Genomic DNA, 19,634 nt, shown 5'->3' with positions numbered 1-19,634 from the left:
ACAAGGCAATTGAATATATACACTTAGAATACATGCCATTAGCACTCTTTAAAATCTGGCCACAAACATTTAAGGCAGATATTTATCAACCAGGATTAGCAAACATTACCGAAAACATTTATGTTCCCTGCCACTTCGCCAGCAGGGCATCTGTGGATCATCATTGCTTGGATCAATTAAAATCTATAATCTGCCATTATTTTAGTAGAAGTCACTTTATTACATTCAGGAAGTCACACTTACATGAGCCTTTCTCATGCCTTCGGCCTCAGATGTATTCTTCACAGCCTTTGCAATGCATATGGGAGTGTAGGGCGTGAGATAGCGATGATCCTGAAAAAAAGGAATACAACACAAATTTTGTCAATAAGTCCAATAATCTATTGAGCTGGGATTGTCTGGGCACTATGGTATAACTATTTCAGACCCTTCCAAATCTCCTGAGTCAGATAGAAAAGATATACACCACACAAGCACTTTATCATATGGTGGCTTATCTCTCCCCAGATTATCCCCCTTCATCACATTTATGTCTCACCATTCTTTAAAAAAAAGGTTTAAGGCAAATTCTTGATACTATCCAATTTTAATCATGATTTTTATGTATTTCTTTATTTCCCTTTTGGCTGAAATGCCACTAACACAGCACACAATAAATCTAAAATTCAACAGTCTGCTGAACAACCGTAGGAGGCTGATTAGGTTGATGTGACCCAAGATGTTTAACAACATGCTGGGATTTGAGTATGTCTTTCTTCATATCTAGTCCCAATGCAAATCCAACACTATTTTTAACCTTTAGACAGTACTACTTCCAAGAAAGAAATGCTATCACCTCTTGTGTCCCCAAAGTTAGCTCTGGAGGGCTAGGAAACCTTCCACACCACATAACACTTTGTAACAAAATTTGGAAAAAAAAGAGTTCTGCTCCTGGTTTGAAAGTGTTATTTCCTGTTTAACTGTGTGGCAAGTAGTTATAAAGTAGTTATACTGTTCAGTTTTTGGCCACCACAAACTATGTTGAATTGGTTGAGACTCTATGAGATATTCATCGAAAAAACTACAGCAAAATGTGCTGCAGGGTGTTCCCTAAAAACAAAGTTTTTGAAATTCAATAAACTTTTCCCATATTTTTAGGATCTAGTTCTGTATAGGCATCTCTAACACACAGCTTCCACACAGCTGTATAAAATCCACATGAGGAGCGGCTTAAAGAGCTGGGCATGTTTAGCCTGAAGAAGAGAAGGCTGAGAGGAAACATGATGACCATGGATAAATATGTGAGGGGGAGTCATAGGGAGGAGGGAGCAGGTTTGTTTTCTGCTGCCCTGGAGACTAGGATGTGAAACAATGACTTCAAATTACAGGAAAGGAGATTCCATCTGAACATTAGGAAGAACTTCCTAACTGTAAGAGCTGTTCAGCAGTGGAACTCTCTGCCGCAGAGTGTGGTGGAGGCACCTTCTTTGGAAGCTTTTAAATTGAGGCTGGATGGCCATCTGTTAGGGGTGCTTTAAAGGTGATTTTCCTGCTTCTTGGCAGGGGCTGGACTGGATGGCTCATGAGGTCTCTTCCAACACAATGATTCTTTGATTCTATGATGTCATGGCTATGACTGGTACAATAAACAATTCATTCATTCATAAATTTAAAAAAAATATTAATAAAGATAAGTTTTATATTAATGCTGATGCTCCTGAAAAAAATGCACTCTGATGTTACTTTTTGTGCTGCTCAGACCTGACTACTTTTATTTCTAAGGTTCCTGCTTCTGCACTGTGTTCCTAGCAAATCCTTTCTCCGACTGATTTTTTTCTGCTCTGCTGATCACAAAAGCTAACCAGGCGAATAGGCTTCTAACCGGTAAAACAATCTAGTCCCCAAACAGTGCCAGGTGTCACCAAAGACAGACTAGAAATAGACCAAAGAGAGCAGGTGAGCCCTGCAACCTATTTAAAGGGTGATTTGCCACTCCCTGACCAAAAAAGGACAGGTAAAGGCTGAAAAATGAATGTTTCTGATCTCCTGATCAATTAGAGCGACACTTTTTCCACCTCTGCTACAGAAGAAGCAATTTTTAAAAATCTTCACATAAAGATAACAATCCAGACCTTGATATATTATGCTGCAGTCACATTTTCCCTTTTTCGACTGGAGAGACCAAATTCTTGTTGTATCCTAATTTGACAGGATATTGGGGAACCGTTTGCACGTTTAACACAATTGACTGTTGATATTTATTTTATTTTATTTTTGAAATTGAACAGTTTTTAAACTATATTTTGCTTTAATCTTTGTTTGTGTGATTTATACTCTTTTCTCCCAGAATGGGATCTTAAAACTGTAAGCCTTGGGTCCCATATTGGAAGAAAGGTGAGACAGAAATCATAGAATCATAGAGTTGGAAGAGACCTCATGGGCCATCCAGTCCAACCTCCTGCCAAGAAGCAGGAATATTGCATTCAAATCACCCCTGACAGATCGCCATCCAGCCTCTGTTTAAAAGCTTCCAAAGAAGGAGCTTCCACCACACTCCGGGGCAGAGAGTTCCACTGCTGAACCACTCTCACAGTCAGGAAGTTCTTCCTAATGTTCCTAATCTCCTTTTTTGTAGTTTGAAGCCATTGTTCCACATTCTAGTTTCCAGGGCAGCAGAAAACAAGCTTGTTCCCTCCTCCCTAAGACTTCCTCTCACGTATTTATACATGTCTATCATGTCTCCTCTCAGCCTTCTCTTCTGCAGGCTAAACATGCCCCACTCTTTAAGCCGCTCCTCATAGGGCTTGATCTCCAGACCCTTGATCATTTTAGTCACCCTCCTCTGGACACATTCCAGATTGTCAAGATCTCTGTTCAATTGTGGTGCCCAGAATTGGACACAGTATTCCAGATGTGATCTAACCAAGGCAGAATACAGGGGTAGCATGACTTCCCTGAACCTAGACACTATGCTCCTATTGATGCAGGCCAAAATCCCATTGGCTTTTTTTGCTGCCGCAGCACATTGTTGACTCATGTTTAACTTGTTGTCCACAAGGACCCCAAGATCTTTTTTACATTACATAATAATGATATGATGGGTTGGCCCACTTCTTCTCATTGTAGTAACCTTAAACAAGACAATTGACAGCTTGTTTTTTCCCACAAAGATTAAGGGTTTTACAATTTCACAAAGAAGAAAACCTGATAGTACGAGGACTAAACATAAATGCTTATAAGGAGAAATGAGCTGGATTCAAATTGCAGGAAAAGAGATTCCACCTAAACATTAGGAAGAAGGAGCTGTTATGCAGTAGGATGTGCTGTGTGGTGGAGTCTCCTTCTCTGAATGTTTCTAAGCAGAGGCTGGATGGCCATCTGTTGGGAGTGCTTTGATAGAGTGTTCCTGCATGGCAGAATGGGGTTGAACTGGATGGACATTGGGGTCTCTTCCATGAGTCTAAGAGGTGTGATCTCTCACTAAAACATACTGACCTTAGGGATGGCCTGGGTCAGAGCATAGCTGGATTTGTCACTGAGCCAAACTTTCTCATGAGGATTTAGGCTCTCGCAGATGGACTTCAGAACCGCGAGGATGGAGTCGTATGGCAACACTTGGATACTCAATTCAGCATCTTGAGGAGAATTCTGCAGAAGATGTTCTCTCACAGCTGGGTCTCCCATGCGGTCACCATCAATAAACAATCTGGAAAAATAAATGGTGAGAGAAATTATAAATCCATACTAAAAGGGTGTTTTCAGAATTAAAAGTATCCAGAAATGCATTTTTGCGACAAAATATGTTCTAAATTTTATTTTTTCTTTAAATAAATTGCAGGTTAATAGATGTCGTGAATGCCAACGTATTGGCAGCTAACACAAATGTAATTATACCTTACCTCAGAAATACAACAGATTCATAATCAAATATATAGAATATTAATGCAAACAAGAAATAGCCTGATCCCTTCATTCCTTGCTGAAATATTCACCCAGCATTAACAAAGGAGGAACTTTCAAAGGGAAAAGGAAGGAAAAAAGATATACAACTGAAATTCTCAACTGAAAAAAGTTAGGATTCCTAAAATTCTGTATTTCAATATGCCCACATTGTAGCATATTTATCAGTGAATCCAGCCCTGCGGCCAGTTAAATAAGGTTTGCATTATATTTTATAACTAGTACTGTAATGCTTAAATTCTTCATAGGAATACTGAAACATGAAAGTAAATAAGATTTTCCAGACTGCATTGGCAATCTTCTTCAAAACATCACATACTGACATCACATTGGTATGAGAAGCAGAAAAGCTTCACAAGAAATAAATCAAAATTATAAATTTCTCTATCATAAATACCTCCTCAAACCATGAATATGAACTTCTTGAAGGAAAAAATGTCAACTGCCAGAATGAAATCAACATGAAACAAACCTGAAAGCAACAGCACTCATTACCTGATGGTATTGATACCTATGATGGCATAAGCAAAAAACACCGGGTTGTATTCAACATCAGAGCCTCTGAGATTAAAGAGCCCTACAAAAGAATGAAGAACCTGGTATTACCATCCCAAATAAAATTCCGTATTTTGTTTAAATGAAAAGAAAAGGAAAAGCAGATGAAAATGTATCATTGAAGGCTTTCGTAGCAGGAATCACTGGATTGTTGTAAGTTTTTCAGGCTGTATGGCCATGTTCCAGAAGCATACTCTCCTAACGTTTCACCTGTATCTATGGCAGGCAAAATGTCAGGAGAGAATGCTTCTGGAACATGGCCATACAGCCTGAAAACCTTTCAACAACGTAGATGAAAAATTGTTAAGTTCTGGGAACTTAATAAATAGTCTGAGCCACAAGATGGCACTAGAAGCCCAGCTGAAAATCTTGTTTATGGGGTTGAAGATTTGTTCAAATTTGTTTTTCCAAACATTCACTACAAAACATGTGCTCATGAGCATGGTCACCAAGAATGAGGTAACATGTAACAGTGTGTATATTTTCTTTGTAAACATATAACTGGCAAATGAAATTGTAGCAACTCCCCAAAGCCAAAAGAACTACTGTTGCCAAATGTATGAGTAATGGCTGCGAAACAACAGTTCATATGTTATCTTTCTTCACACAAATGCAAGAATTGGTGAAATCAAGAATTGTGGTATATAGGAGGGTCTGGATTTTGGACTAAGACACTGAAAGACCAGGGTTCGAAACACCACTCAGGAATGGAAGCCCAGTAGGTGTCCATAGGCAAATCTACACTGACTATCTGATGCAGTTTGAAACTAGTTTGTGACAGTTAGACAAAAAAAAAAACTCCCACAAAAGCATGTGAAAAAAGCACTTAGTGCTCTGCAATTTGTGCAATAATTGTTTGGACCCCAAGCTGGTTCCAGAATTTCCTATGGAACCAGTTTCTTTAATACCAGTTTGAAACTATATTAAATCAGGGTAGATTGGGTCTAATCCTCAGAAGATGAAGAAAGGCAAACCCCCATGAACAAATCTTACCAAAAATAAAATCATTATAGGTTCACCTTAGGACTGCAGTTAAGTCAGAGACATGAAGACAAATAACAACAAAGACTGATTTTTAAAAACATGTTTTACCAGTTCAACAATTTATTACAGTCCACAAACCCATCAGTGAACAGTCATTAAAATTATCCCATCTAATTGTCCAAAATAAAATATGTCCTATTGTTTCTACTTCATTTCCTCCACAGGGGCATAGTTTTTGGGAGTAAGGAGTTCCAGACAATCTGCCTCTTAGCAGCTCGGAGGGAAATACATTTAATCTCACCTTTGTAAAGAATCTTCTATACTTTATCACTGTAAGACTTTTAAGGTATACGTATGTCTTAAATGGCTCTCTGTATAGCAAGTTGAGCACTCTGGGGGAGCATGGGAGATTTGAGCTTTCCCGGAACAAAAGGGATGCGGGTAGTCCAACTGAGGCCACTTTCCTTTCAATCCTCCTTGCCCAAAGGGGTTTGGAGGCTTCATAGGGGATGTGATGTAGTAAACCTGTTCACAGTTTAAATCCCATTGTTTTTAACTATAGGTTCATTTGAGAGTCTAGGCCTTGCTACTCAAGGGACAGTCATCCGTTTCTAGGAGAAAGACTGTATTTGATACACAAGAAGACACATTTAGAAGATCTCTTATAAACCTTGCTTGCACTCTGTCTAGATTTTACCAGTTATGGAAGTCTGCATTTGTGAAGCCAATATTGGCAACAACAACAAAAAAAGAGTTGAACCTCAAAATGAAACAGAAAACTACAGTGGCAAAGAGTCACAAAAGGCATATGCAGGAAGACTGGAAGTCATTTGTCAAAGAAATTAAATGCTTCTCATGCTGGAGGAGGAAAACATAATCCTTTCTGACAAATAAGGGACAATTAAAAGGACAAATTTCATATTTGGGGACCCAGTTTTACACAGGGCTTGGTTCTAAGGGCACTTTGGAAATGTGTTTTCTACACAACAGAGATTAGCTTCCATCTCTCAGTTTTGGCAGAACTGTGGACTTTGTAACCACAGTTCTAGCCCTGAAACAGGGAAATAGACAACAGACAGAGCAATTTTGTTATCTGGGCAAGAATTCAACTCCTTCCAAGGTTAAAAACTCCCTGGGTGACTTCATCTAATAAAAGACATTTAATGAAGTAAGGACTCAAACTAAAAGGCAGTGAGTGATTTGCAGAGTTTGGAACTAACCACTTAAAATAACACTTATGTCCAATAGTACAATTTACAGATGTGATGCACTGTAACTGTTTCCTATACTGCATTAAGTACTACTGAATACAATATACAGTATACACAATATATACAATTTTTGAGTGTACTGTAGATTTATGGGCTCTGGGTCCATGATTTCCACCAACCATGGATCATTATAACCTATACATAAAGTGGCAGCAGTTTGAACATGGACATACTGAAACTTCTGCAGACACATCACTGCCATTTAATAATATGTGACACAATTATATGCTTTTTGGTCATAGAAACAAATCCTTGCAGAGTCAGAGGATCCACTGCATCTATAGCAATTAGCTACTTTCACAGCTTCAAGCATGGACATACTGAAGGTTCTGCGCACACATCACTGCCATTTAATAATATGTAAAGCAATCATGTGCTTTTTGGTCACAGAACCAAATCCCTGCAGAGTCAGAGGGGCCCACTGCATTTAAAACATTTAGCTAATGTCATAGTTACAAGCTGTAGCCTTAGGAAATTGTACAGGAGGACTAATACATGTTTCAAATGCTGTCTCATGCCTCACGTTGTTCTACTATACATTGAAACAAAGTTTTGTTAAAATGATATATTTTTCAGCAGGTGTTGCTTGTTACACAACTAGGTATGAAGCAACACCATCTCTAAATCCCTATTCTATACAACTATTAGAAATATGGGTGCTATTTGTCATTACGCACAAAAAGAATTTGGAAAAGTTACTTTTTTGGACCATAACTCCCACAATCTTCCAGCAAAAACTATCAGTTCAAAAATAGATTTTGCTGGCTCGGCCCACAACGCAGGGTAGCAGCTGACTTATCCAACCATCCTGCATGAAGAATAGTTAACAGTTAAGTTACAAGGAGGGCAGCCAACTGTCTAACTTTCAGTGAAATGATCCAGGTTTAGACATGAACAGCCAACTCCTCTAAGTCTTCAGATTTCAAAGAAAGTAGTAAATGCAAACCTTCACTGAAAGAACAGTATCGTGCAAGATAAGGCTATCAATGGCCACTATTCATGATGACAATATATTGTCTCCACAGCACCAGAAGCAGCATTCCTCTTGATAACCGTTTGAGGGTTGAATAAGAGAGAGAACAGCTTGATTGGCGACTATAGAAATGAGAACACTAGACTAGGTAGACCTTCGCCCTGTTCCATTATAACTTTCCTTGTGTTCTCATACTCTTACGACTTGCCATTTTAACAGACTTTTATGCAGGCCGCTACATTGCTCATTTCCAACCACACAGAGATCAACAACCTGAAACAGACAATGCCACAGAAACCAGACTGATATGCATACTCACATGCCACTTCATCCAAGGCTGTCACCACAAACCACAGAGCTTTCCTCTCAGCCATTTTCCCCCGCAGAGATGTGATCTTGTCCTTCCAACTCATCCCTGCAACACACAATAAATGGCACTCAATTAAGGTGAAGATCCCAGAGTAGCTATTGCTACACGAAAGGGCCATTCACCTTTGCCTAACACAAAATGCCCAACAGATGTCATGCCCTTGTGCAGATATTAAGAGATCACTCTGCTTTCATTTTTTTTTCACGTGTCCTCATCATCTTGAAGGACAACATCATTTACCTGTGTAGTTCAAGCTCAGGGTTATCAGAGGTTTGCAAGGCCGTGTTGGTCGATCTGCCCAGATGGCATCAATGAGATTGTCCTTCACTGGCAAGAGAGCATGCCCAGCACTTTTCAAAACTTTGGACATCCTCTTCCATTGATCTGAAATAAACAAACAGATACATTGAAATAATGTTGCTGAGACTGCCCACCCCCCCCCCCAAACTGATCATGATTCTGTATTAACTGTGTTAATAAAGTCATATTTTAGCTGGGTCCCTCCAGATGCTTCAACATCATTTTCGGAGAGGGAAATGGTGCTTTGAGAAGAACTACTATACAGAAAAAAATCAGATATATTTGAGCTAACTAAGGAAGGGTGCAGCCTAGGAGTCTGAGAAAACTTCCTCTGACCCCCCAGAGAATTGCCCAGCACCTGATAATGCAAAACTGAAGAGTTGATTCATTCATGCAATTAAGAATATTAGCAAATTAACCTGCTGGGATAATGAATGGGTCTACTCCAACTCTGGAGCCCTCGGGAAGCACACTGACAAGCCAGTCCTCCTGTGTGGGAGTGTCCTTCAGACCTGAAGATGGAAAGGAATGTGGTAAATGCCTCTTAGATTGAAGAAAGGAATGCAGACAAGTAGGCCATGACAGTGAGGTGACAGGGGACCATTATAATATCTATCATAAAGTGAAGTAAATATGCTCTCAGGTCCAAGGGAAACCAAACAGACCACTTCAAAAAAGATGACCTAAAAACGATGACTCCTCACCACTGTATCCCCTCGCCATGAAAGCAGACAACTAGACTGGCTCCTCTTACTGCAAAATTAAATGCTACTTGGCATCTCTCCTTTTCTTGTTCCATGCAAGCACTCCCAGTTTTAAGCTAAATTAACTATTAAGCTTGATACAATGCTGAATAGATAGTACAACTCCAAACATTCCTCACCATTCTCTACCATCATGCCTACCATCAGCACTTTGGACGTTGAATCGGACTGGAACTGGCTATATTGTTTGATAACAATTTTAACTTGTTTTAAACTTTATGTTCTATTTATAAATATAAACATTTGTTTATATTTGTCTTATGTTGCGGCATCGAATTGTTGCCGGTTGTGAGCCATCCTGAGTCCCCCCTCGGGGGTTGAAAAGGACGAGATAGAAATGTTGGAAATAAATAAATAAATACCTTGGAAAAGGATGGGAATGTCTTATGTAGATCGACCAAAGTCACCTAGTCTTGCTAAGAAGTGTCACTCAAAATCTCGGGGTATTGCCAGCTTTGCTTAACAATGTCCTTAGAACTGTTCCAAATAGAACACCTGTTTTCCAACCCTGAGCTATGGTTACTCCTATCTCCAAGAGCAAAAGATCTGGGAATTAGTCATTGAATTTGTTTTTCTTGTCTACACTGATTCCTTGTCCTCTACATTTCTGGGTTGAATTTTTGTAGATTTGATTATTCATGGATTTAATAAACAAGGAATCTCTAGTCCTGTAATGAAATTCTATGGTCAATTTATGGTTACATTTGACTATCGAGATGGACTGGAAAGCCTAATGATTTCTAGAGAGATGCTCTCTCAGGTAAATTTGCAGTTTCTAAAAAAGTAGGCACCTGCAAAACCTCACTGTCGGATTCTTCTTCCTCACCCTCCAAGACCTGAGCACCTTCCTGCTCCCCTTCCTCTTCTGACGATGAGGAATCCCCAACAGCTGTATAGCCATGTTCCAGAAGTATTCCCTCCTGACGTTTCTCCCACCCTGGCCATTCCACAGATTTATAAACCCCACTTGCCTAGTTTCCAACAGACCTCATAGCCTCTGAGGATTCCTGCCATAGCCCAGAAAACTCACAGCAACCCTGTGAACAAATGTTTTATGGGCCGTCCTCTAGTTACAAACAGATTCTGTAAGTTTGTTCTTAAGTTGAATTTGTTTGTAAGTTGGAACAGGTACATTTTTAGGTGCACACTCACACACACACATATACACAAGATTTAGATAGTATAGGGAAGATTTAACACCCCTGTGGCATTTATTTGCTTCCTGTGCCCCTGTTCAGAAAATTTAATCTCACTTTCTGGCCCCATGATAATTGGATTTTGAAAAAATTGGATTGTTGTAGAAACAAGGATTGGGGAAAAAGCCTCAGTTTAGACAGCTTTCCCCATGATAACTCTTTCACGAGTGAATTTCCCTTCCTAGAGTCAGATTTCTCTCCCTTCCTGTTGTCTCACCCCTGTTCTTGGAGCCCCTGGTGCTGCAGTGAGTTAAACCCTTGTGCCGGCAGGACTGAAGACCGATAGGTCGCAGGTTCGAATCTGGAAAGAGCACAGATGAGCTCCCTCTGTCTGCTCCAGCTCCTCATGCAAGGACATGAGAGAAGACTCCAATAAGGATGGTTAAACATCAAAACATTCTGGCGTCCCCTGGGCAACATCCTTGCAGGCGGCCAATTCTCTCACACCAGAAACAACTTGCAGTTTCTCAAGTCGCTCCTGAGACTACCAAAATCCACAATATCAAGTCACTCCTGACACACACAAAAAAACAACACCCTGTTCTTAACTATGAATTTTTTGTAAGTTTGATGTTTGTAACTCAGGGACTGCCTGTATTTACTTCCATCGATTAAGACCCCACCACTACATCTACCTTTCCTTCTTCCACTGGCCATTCCACACCACAACTTTTCCTGTTCAGACCAGGAAGCAGGAAATAAGATAAACAGCCATCGCCTTATTGAAGCAGTAGCTGTAAGTTATTAGAGGACAAGAGTGACAGAGGGAGCTACAGCACTCAAGGTGACTCAAGGAAACTAATTGTGAAATAGAGTCCAAATCAGGAAAGTGAAAACATGATGCAAATCTGGGAACTCAGCCATACATTCCCTAAGCTTTAGTTTTGCTGCCTTCAGTGCCAGCTTTTTGGTGGCTCAAATGATTTGTGATTCAGAGTAAGAAGAGGAATATAATACAAGGCTTTTATATTTCATCCCTTTCAAGTCCTTGGTCTTTACCTATATTTGTGTTGCTCTTGTTATTATTATTATTTTGGTCGTGTCAGGAGTGACCTGAGAAACTGTAAGTCGCTTCTGGTGTGAGAGAATTGACCATCTGCAAGGATGTTGCCAGGGGACACCCAGATGATTTGATGTTTTATCAATCTTGTGGGAGGCTTCTCTCATGTCCCCGCATAAGGAGCTGGAGCTGGAGCTGATAGAGGGAGCTCATCCGCCTCTCCCCGGATTCAAACCTGCGACCTGTCAGTCTTCAATCCTGCCGGCACAGGGGTTTAACCCACTGCGCCACCGGGGGCTCCTGCTCTTGTTATGTGCCTTCAAAACTTCACCTTATGGCAACCGTATCAAGGGCCAGCAGGGCCCATGTGCTCATTCAAGACAATTACTTTTCTCCTTTCTGGAACTCATCAGGGACTAGCAGCCAATGGCTAAGGAAACATCATTGCTCTAGGGGGCACCGTTATGAGTAGCACTCCTCTAGACCAGCAGTTCCCAAACTTTTTTGGTCATGGAAGACTCTTTTTACATGTGGAACACTAGCTCTGTCCCTGATTTTCCTGCAGAACCATAACTCTGTCTCTAAGCATTGCAAACTCTCAAATCCTTCTTTTTTTTCATCTACTCCTATTGCTTGGGTATTTTGTATAATATAGTAGGTTTGAAAATAAATAAATTAAAATTTCATTTTTAAAGTAGAGGTACATTGAATTTCAGTAAGATCTTCGTTCTGGTACATGTCTTTTTAAAAAAAACATGTTTTAAACATTTTAAAGGATTTTCACAGAACCCCTATGATGCTTTTGGAGAACCCTAGGGTTCTACAGAACACATTTTGGGAACTTCAAATGTGGCTCTGGTTATTATTGCACTTTGGATGATTCTCTGGATCTGCACTGCAGACAAAGTTAGGCCTGGCTCTCCTCTACCCTAATGCAAAATATCTCTGCCTTTGAACAAATCACTGCAAAGGAGGGCCAGAGAATTTCTTCATCATTAAGGAGTGGCTGTCTGTCAGCCTGCTGCAATCCAGTGAAGACAGGTATGTATTTCTGATTGAAGGTATGTATAAACTTTGCACCATTCACAGAAATTTAAGTACAGTTGGACCTCCACTTTTACAGATATAAATCCAGATGTTGTTTCAGCCCAGGGCAACAAAGTCACTGGTGGGGGAGGATGGGTACTGACATACCTCATAATTTGGATGGCCATAAGTTGCCACATTAGCATAATTTTCCACAGAAGTACCTTGTTCAGTGAAGTTTGCTGAATGTGATTTTTTGCTTCCTAGATGAAAATAACTGTTTTCCCATTGATAGGTGAAACCATGCTGGGAAGGGATGATAATGATGATGGTGGTGAAGGTGACAACAATATTTATTTCTAAGCTGTTTTTTCTTTCTGCAGCAGTTAACAATGCTAAAAACAAGACAGAAAAAAGGCCCTATGCCTATCCATCTTCACACAAAGGAACACTGCAAAACCTCTTTAAAAAGCAATATCCTTCATTTTATCAGGAGAGAAAACACACATATGAATGAATTAAGGATCCTGAGTGCTTAATTAAATCACTGTTCGAGTGAGGTAAAGTAAACCACTAGTTTGGACTTGCCACACACCCATCTTCATGAGCGTCCAGTTGCTATCCATTTGCTGGGCACCTTGCAGAAAGTACCGTCCATCGGTCCACATGGCTGCATGTTGCTCTGTAATAATGGCAGTTCCTGTCAAGAAACACAAGTAAAACAGGTGGTTGGCATCATGAAGAAAATATATAGGAATGGTCTTCGGCTTAGAAATGGAGATGAGCACCATTCCCCCAGAGTCAGACACAACTAGACTTAATGTAAGGGAAAACTTTTACTTTACTGGGTTGTTGTAGGTTTTTCCAGGCTATATGGCCATGTTCTGGAGGCAATTTTTCTCCTGACGTTTCGCCTGCATCTATGGCAAGCATCCTCAGAGGTAGTGACCTCACTACCTCTGAGGATGCTTGCCATAGATGCAGGCGAAACATCAGGAGAAAAATTGCCTCCAGAACATGGTCATATAGCCCGGAAAAACCTACAACAACCCAGTGATTCCGGCCATGAAAGCCTTCGACAATACATTTTACTTTACTAGTTTTACGGTTATCCTTACCAGGAATACAGTACTGGGACTTGGAAAAGTTACTTTTATTGGAAACTTAGAGAGTGATTAGTGAAAGGGGGTCTCTATAGAGCATGCCTACCTTTTTGTTTCATCTCTCTAATTTAGTTTTGGTTGTATGTATGTGTGCGCCTAAAAGCTTTTCATTTCCTCTGAGGTCACTTATCCCTTCCCCAAAACATAGTTAGTCCTTTGTCTCCCTTTGTCTGGGATGGGAACATCCATAAAGCTACCTCTTCAGGATGAGCACTAGTCAACATCTTAGAGGTTGATATAAGCAACCTTAGAGGTTTTCATATTGAAATTTATGTAATCTTCTTTTGTGTATCTCCATTCCTATCCCAAGGAGGGCTTCTTAAAAAATGTATCGGTTTTTTTCCTTTTCACCATATAAGAGCATCCTGAGAAATTTCTCCTGTTCTTACCACAAGCTCATATTGCACTGACTATGCTGTGCTCTACTTGATATTGTGTGTATCGAAGTTGTTTCTCACTAAATGAGAACTGAAGACAAACTACAAATATCAAGAATTGCTACAATTTTTGGCCTACAATTCCCACTATCTCCAAGGGAAAATTGTCACTAATCTTGCTGGCTGGAAGACTTTGGGAGTTATAAAACTAACGTCCCCTAGTTTTATTGTTACAGTGTCAAAAGTTACATTACTTTTCAGTATAGGCCTGGCATAAAAACTCTTTCACCCCTGAACATTAAAAGTAGGATAGCACATGTCATCAGTGAAATGACTTTTAAAATAGTTTGCCCTCCTTAAAAAAACTTTTTAAAAAACTCTTTAAAATTCCTGATATATTTTTTAAAAAAAAGAAAAGACATAAATTTAAAATTATTGAGTCTTAACTGATCCAGGATATCTGAAAAATATGCTCATGTGAGAGAAAAATCTGCTTGTGTATATCAGCAGCAACCGACATTGTACACAAGCCAGGAAGCAGATCTGATCAAAAGGGTCAAGACAGTCATGTAGGATCAAAACACAAGCACCGTGCAAAACAAATGCTATTTGTTTGGACAGCATAAAAGGCACACACAGTTAAGCCAGGTGGCCTAAAAGATCAACTTGGCTCCTTGCTTTTTAGGCCATTAATAAATCATTGTATTCATAGTTAGGCACGTTTACACCTGGTCTTAACAACTTGTTAATTTCCATTTTACCATAAGGGACAAACAGGACTTTCACACAGTAGGTAACCTGACAATGCCTCTGTTAATCGGTGGCACAGCTTAAAATGAAACGTGCATCTTTTAGCTGCAGTTTCACATTCGAAATCATAGGACGTGTGGTTGCTAAAGAGAACATCTTGTCTCCATACAAGATAAACAAAGGCTTCTACCATACACTACTAATTGAGGTTTGACATGAACAGATTTTAGATGCCAAAAATATATTGTTGGGTTTTTTTTCTGAAAGACGATTGCCTTTGGATAACCAACAACGTTCACTGCTAATTCCAGATATGCCAGGGCTGCAAGCAATCTGTTTTGATTGGCCTCATAGAGAGAGAAAGGAAAGCTGTAATCGCTGGATGAAATGGTTAAGATTTTTACTGTACTGGAGGGTCATCTGGGGGTCGAGAAAAGCTCATTACTCTACTGACATTACATCACCATTCCAGCTGGTGTAGATTGCACAAAAGGGAAAGGACAATCAAACCTTGCTCTTTCTACCCAGCAATTTGTTAGAAGTGAGCTGCCACCCACACACTCGTGCTCACGGAGAAACCCCAGAAAGGAGTGAAAATCCTTAGCAACACTGCAATACACTTGAGGGAAGAGACGATATTATGAAACATTCTAAAGATTAGTTGTTACTACTTGAGATAGTTGTGACTAACAACTAATCCCACTCATTTCAATGGGTCTATTCAAAATAAGACTAGAGTTCTCCCTCCACTTTCACAAGGGTTACAGGCACAGTTCCCCCTCCAAATTGGAAAATCCAATGATGACTCCTCTTCCTGTGTGCCATGGGTACCTCCCTTCTTTTCCCCAGGCAAAACAGACATTTGCGGAACATAGAAGAGGAAGATGAAATGAAACCATGGGGTATGTGGAGTGATGGAGAGGCCAGCTTCTCCTTTTCCTGTGTGCCACAGGTGTCAGTTTTGCTCCAGCAAAGGAAGGGAAGTATCAGGTGAAACACAAACACATGGTATGCCCAAATTCTAAACACTCCTGAGGAATGTTGGCATGGCAGCCCTAACATCTGGGCGTCCCCTGGGCAACGTCCTTGCAGACAGCCAATTCTCTCACTGTAAGCACTGATTATAAATGGTTCTTAAGTATGTAAACATCAGTTTAATGCGACTTAACCAACTGATGTTTACATACTTAAGAACCATTAATAATCAGTGCTTACAGCAGTAAACATTTGTTTTTTCACTAGATATAGATATCTGTGCTATTAGAAGCCAATTCTCTCACACCAGAAGCAACTTGCAGTTTCTCAAGTTGCTCCTGACAAGAAAATCCCTAATTTCAGGAAGTGGTGGCGGTGGCACTAGCTTGTGAATAATTGAAAGTGCAAGTGTGAAACTCACAAAACTGGAAGGACCACTCTAATGTTGGATTTAGCCTCAGGTCTGAACCTGGAACCAGACTCTTGAGACTAGGATTCAAATTCCTATTGGCCCATGGGAACACACTGGGAGACCTTGGAAGAAGTCATAGTCTCCCAACCTCATAAGAATTAGAAAGCAAACCCTTTCTGAACAAATCTTGCCAAGAAAACTCCATGATGGCTTCATCTTAGGATCAGCATAGGTCAGAAACAACTCTGTGAGGGCGATCTGGCTGCAACATCTGTCACCCCATTGATCACCAGGGTTGAAACAATTCGAGGACACACAATTAAATAAATGCATCTGAGCAAACTACCTATTCTACAAGAAGAGACTGGTTTCACACCCTTAAAAATTATAGTCAGTAGCAGCCAGGTTGTTTGGACTACCAATTCTCTCTCCTAGTATATAAAAATACAAAGAGCCTGACTTTCAGCATCTATCCCCAAAGATGAAAAACAAAATCCCAGAAACAAAGCTGTGAAATTATGTCTAATTATGACATTCATCCCCAACTAAGTCCCAATAAATTTAATTGGGTTGACTCCTAAGGAGGCATGTATAGAATTTCCCTGCAAGGCAAAATCCCATGAGCACTTATCATATGTTCCACTTAACATAATTTTGAATAAATATGTGAACAACTGCACTGTAAGGGTGGGGTGGGTGGCGTCGACTTTAGAAGCAGGAGCACATATGAAAGCATACAAGTGGCTTGGAGAAATAAAGATCTATGTAGGCTCTCATATCGTTCAAGGCATGAGAAGATGTAGCACCATAACAAAGCAAGATACAATGAAGATATGGGTTGTGGAATATAACGCAGAACTGAATTTTTTTGGAAGCAGCATCAGAGTGACAGTTTAGAGTATTGGCTCCCAACCTTTGGTCCTCCAGGTGTTTTGGACTTCAGCTCCCACAATTTCTAACAATTGGTAAGAGTGCTGGGATTTCTGGGAGTTGATGTCCAAAACATCTGGAGGACCAAAGGTTGGGAACCACTGGTCTCGAGGATTCAGGGCGAAAAGCAGATCAACCAATACAGAGTTGCTGCTTCCATGACATTTTGACACAAAAGTAACAAAGGAGGCATGTTATCAGTTGTGAAGTTCAGGAAATTTATTTTACAATCAGTACCTGGGGTTGCTCATTTCAAGATGAGCAGTAGGCTTTCCTGCTGTATCTATTGTTGGACTCAGCCATTTCAGACAGAAGGCAAGGGGATCAAATATCTGAGTGCCTAGCAACACAAATAGCTTGCATGTGGGGAGCATTTTCTGTGGGGAGTCTGCACACATTTGATCTTTCAGCTGCAATTCTGAAATGGGACTAATCTAGAGAAACGAGTATATCTGCTTTAAATTGTGTTTTGTGAGCAGTGATCTACAAACTTCTGCCTCTGCAGAGATAAACTTGGGCAAACTCCTTCCCACAAGAAAGGAGCATTAAAATAGTTAAAATATCTAGACTGCATTTAAAAATAAAAATAAAGCACAGCAAAAACAGCCTGAAGAGTGGCTTGGCATTCACAGCTGAAGGAGCTGCCAAATTTGATGGGTCAAATACAGTTCTGGAAACATACCTGCTGAGCCGTCAAACCCGCAAATGAACTCTCTTCTGCAGTCACAAGGTGCAATGTATTCACTCTGGGGAAACATTTAAAAGAACCAAGAAGTGAGAATAATGAGGAACAACAGCAGAGAAGCAACAAAAGGAGTGAAATCATACAGACCAAAATTAGTTCTTTTCTACTTGTGTTATTTCAGGCTGTTTAAGGGGGGGAAATATTTTAAAATCTTGACATATTCTTCATCAGAATATCATTAAGAATCAAGTTCTTCCACTTCTAAGCTTCCACACAAAATTTTCTTTTTCTTACACTGCCTTTTACTCCGACGTTTCCCAAAGTGTTCATGTTTATTTCACTTTTGGTTACACCACTGGCTGGATAAACAAGCCAAGCCTTTGATGTGGCAACATGAGCAGAAGAAATCCTCTCCTATCCTCTGATCTTGCCAGTTGTAAAATGGGAGCCTTAGATCTGTGAACTTTGCTTGGCTTTCCGACATTCTCTAACTGGATTTTACATGAACATTTAAAAACATGCCTCACCCAAAGAGATTCCCACTCAGACATTTCCGTTACTGTTTATTACCTGTTCTAGTTTTTCATCTACATTCTAAAAATGTATACACATCTCTAGAAATCATCACTGCTCTAAACCAGAGCTTTCCAAACTGTGTGTCGCAACAGTGTGTGGGCTGCAGCATGAAAGTGTGTTGCATTAATATTACAAGAAAATTCTGAGTCTACATGATATGAGAAATAAATCATTCATAACTAATGCCTCCAAGGAAGATGGACGTTTTTGGTGTTGGAGGAAAATTCTAAGAGTGCCTTGGCCCACAAGAAGATCAAACCAGTCCATACTCCAGGAAATAAAGCCTGACTGTTCACTGGAGGGAAGGATATTAGAAACAAAGATGAAGTACTTTGGCCACATAATGAGAAGTCAGGAAAGCTTGGAGAAGATACTGATGATAGGGAAAATGGAAGGAAAAAAAGAAGAGGGGCTGACCAAGGGCAAGGTGGATGGATGGTATCATTGAAGTGACTGGCCTGACCTTGAAGGAGCTGGGCGTGGCCATGGCCAACAGTGAGGTCTGGCATGAGGTATTTATTTATCGTGTCAGGAGCAACCAGACATTTGTATTACATTTTTAACAAAACAAACAAACAAACAGACAGACAAAACACAAAGTTTGCAAGTTTGGTAGTTAATTAAATGTCCTTTGGCCAGTATCTGGCCACTTGGAGTGCCTCTGGTATTGCCGCAAGGAGGTCCTCCATTGTGCATGTAGTAGGGCTCAGGTTGCATTGCAGCAGGTGGTCAGTGGTTTGTTCTTCTCCACATTCGCATGTCCTGGATTCCACTTTGTAGCCCCATTTCTTAAGATTTGCTCTGCATCTCGTGGTGCCAGAGCGCAGTCTGTTCAGCGCCTTCCAAGTCGCCTTCCATGTCCATGAGGTCATGAAGAGTTAGAAGCGACTAAACGACTAAACAACAACTAATACCTAAAAATCAGATTGAATTCTTATTTCAGATGGGAGTTCTAGAGTCCTTTCACACTAGCACTGTAGCACTCTGATTCAACTATAACTGTCATGGCAACATCCGAAGGCATCCTGGGATTTGCATTTTAAGAGTCAAGAATTCTCAGCCAGAGAAGTCTTGTGCCTCATCAAACTGCAAACACTAAGAGTCCATCACATGATGCCTTGTTGGATGAAGTAGAATCACAGTGCTATAATTATTTTGTGTGAAAAGACCCATCGTTAACATCAATTATGGTTAGCAGTAATTATGGTTAGTATTTGTGCATAATCAATTTTAAATGTGTAAATGTGGAGGCCTCTCCTTTGGAGGCTTTTAAGCAGAGGCTAGATGGCCATCCTTCAGGGGTGCTTTGAATGTGATTTTCCTGCTTCTTGGCAGGAGGTTGGACTTGATGGCCCATGAGGTCTCTTCCCACTCTACGGTTCTATGAT

General features: G+C 40.3%; 1 protein-coding gene across 2 annotated transcripts in view; it reads right to left on the bottom strand.

Moving 5' to 3' along the window:
* Positions 1–19,634, bottom strand: part of XPNPEP1 (X-prolyl aminopeptidase 1) — a 56,671-nt gene that overhangs the window by 25,235 nt on the left and 11,802 nt on the right. For both annotated transcript variants that reach the window (XM_067465846.1, XM_060768379.2), the window contains 8 exons: positions 17,668–17,731; positions 12,974–13,078; positions 8,812–8,904; positions 8,333–8,476; positions 8,042–8,137; positions 4,435–4,516; positions 3,475–3,685; positions 244–333 (listed from right to left, as the gene is read on the bottom strand). In XM_067465846.1, the coding sequence (XP_067321947.1) occupies positions 244–333; positions 3,475–3,685; positions 4,435–4,516; positions 8,042–8,137; positions 8,333–8,476; positions 8,812–8,904; positions 12,974–13,078; positions 17,668–17,731 (885 nt within the window). The remainder of the gene's footprint in view (positions 1–243; positions 334–3,474; positions 3,686–4,434; positions 4,517–8,041; positions 8,138–8,332; positions 8,477–8,811; positions 8,905–12,973; positions 13,079–17,667; positions 17,732–19,634) is intronic.

This window comes from Anolis sagrei, chromosome 3 (assembly GCF_037176765.1).
Source record: "Anolis sagrei isolate rAnoSag1 chromosome 3, rAnoSag1.mat, whole genome shotgun sequence".
NCBI lineage: Eukaryota > Metazoa > Chordata > Lepidosauria > Squamata > Dactyloidae > Anolis > Anolis sagrei.
This window is presented reverse-complemented; position numbering and strand designations above follow the sequence as displayed.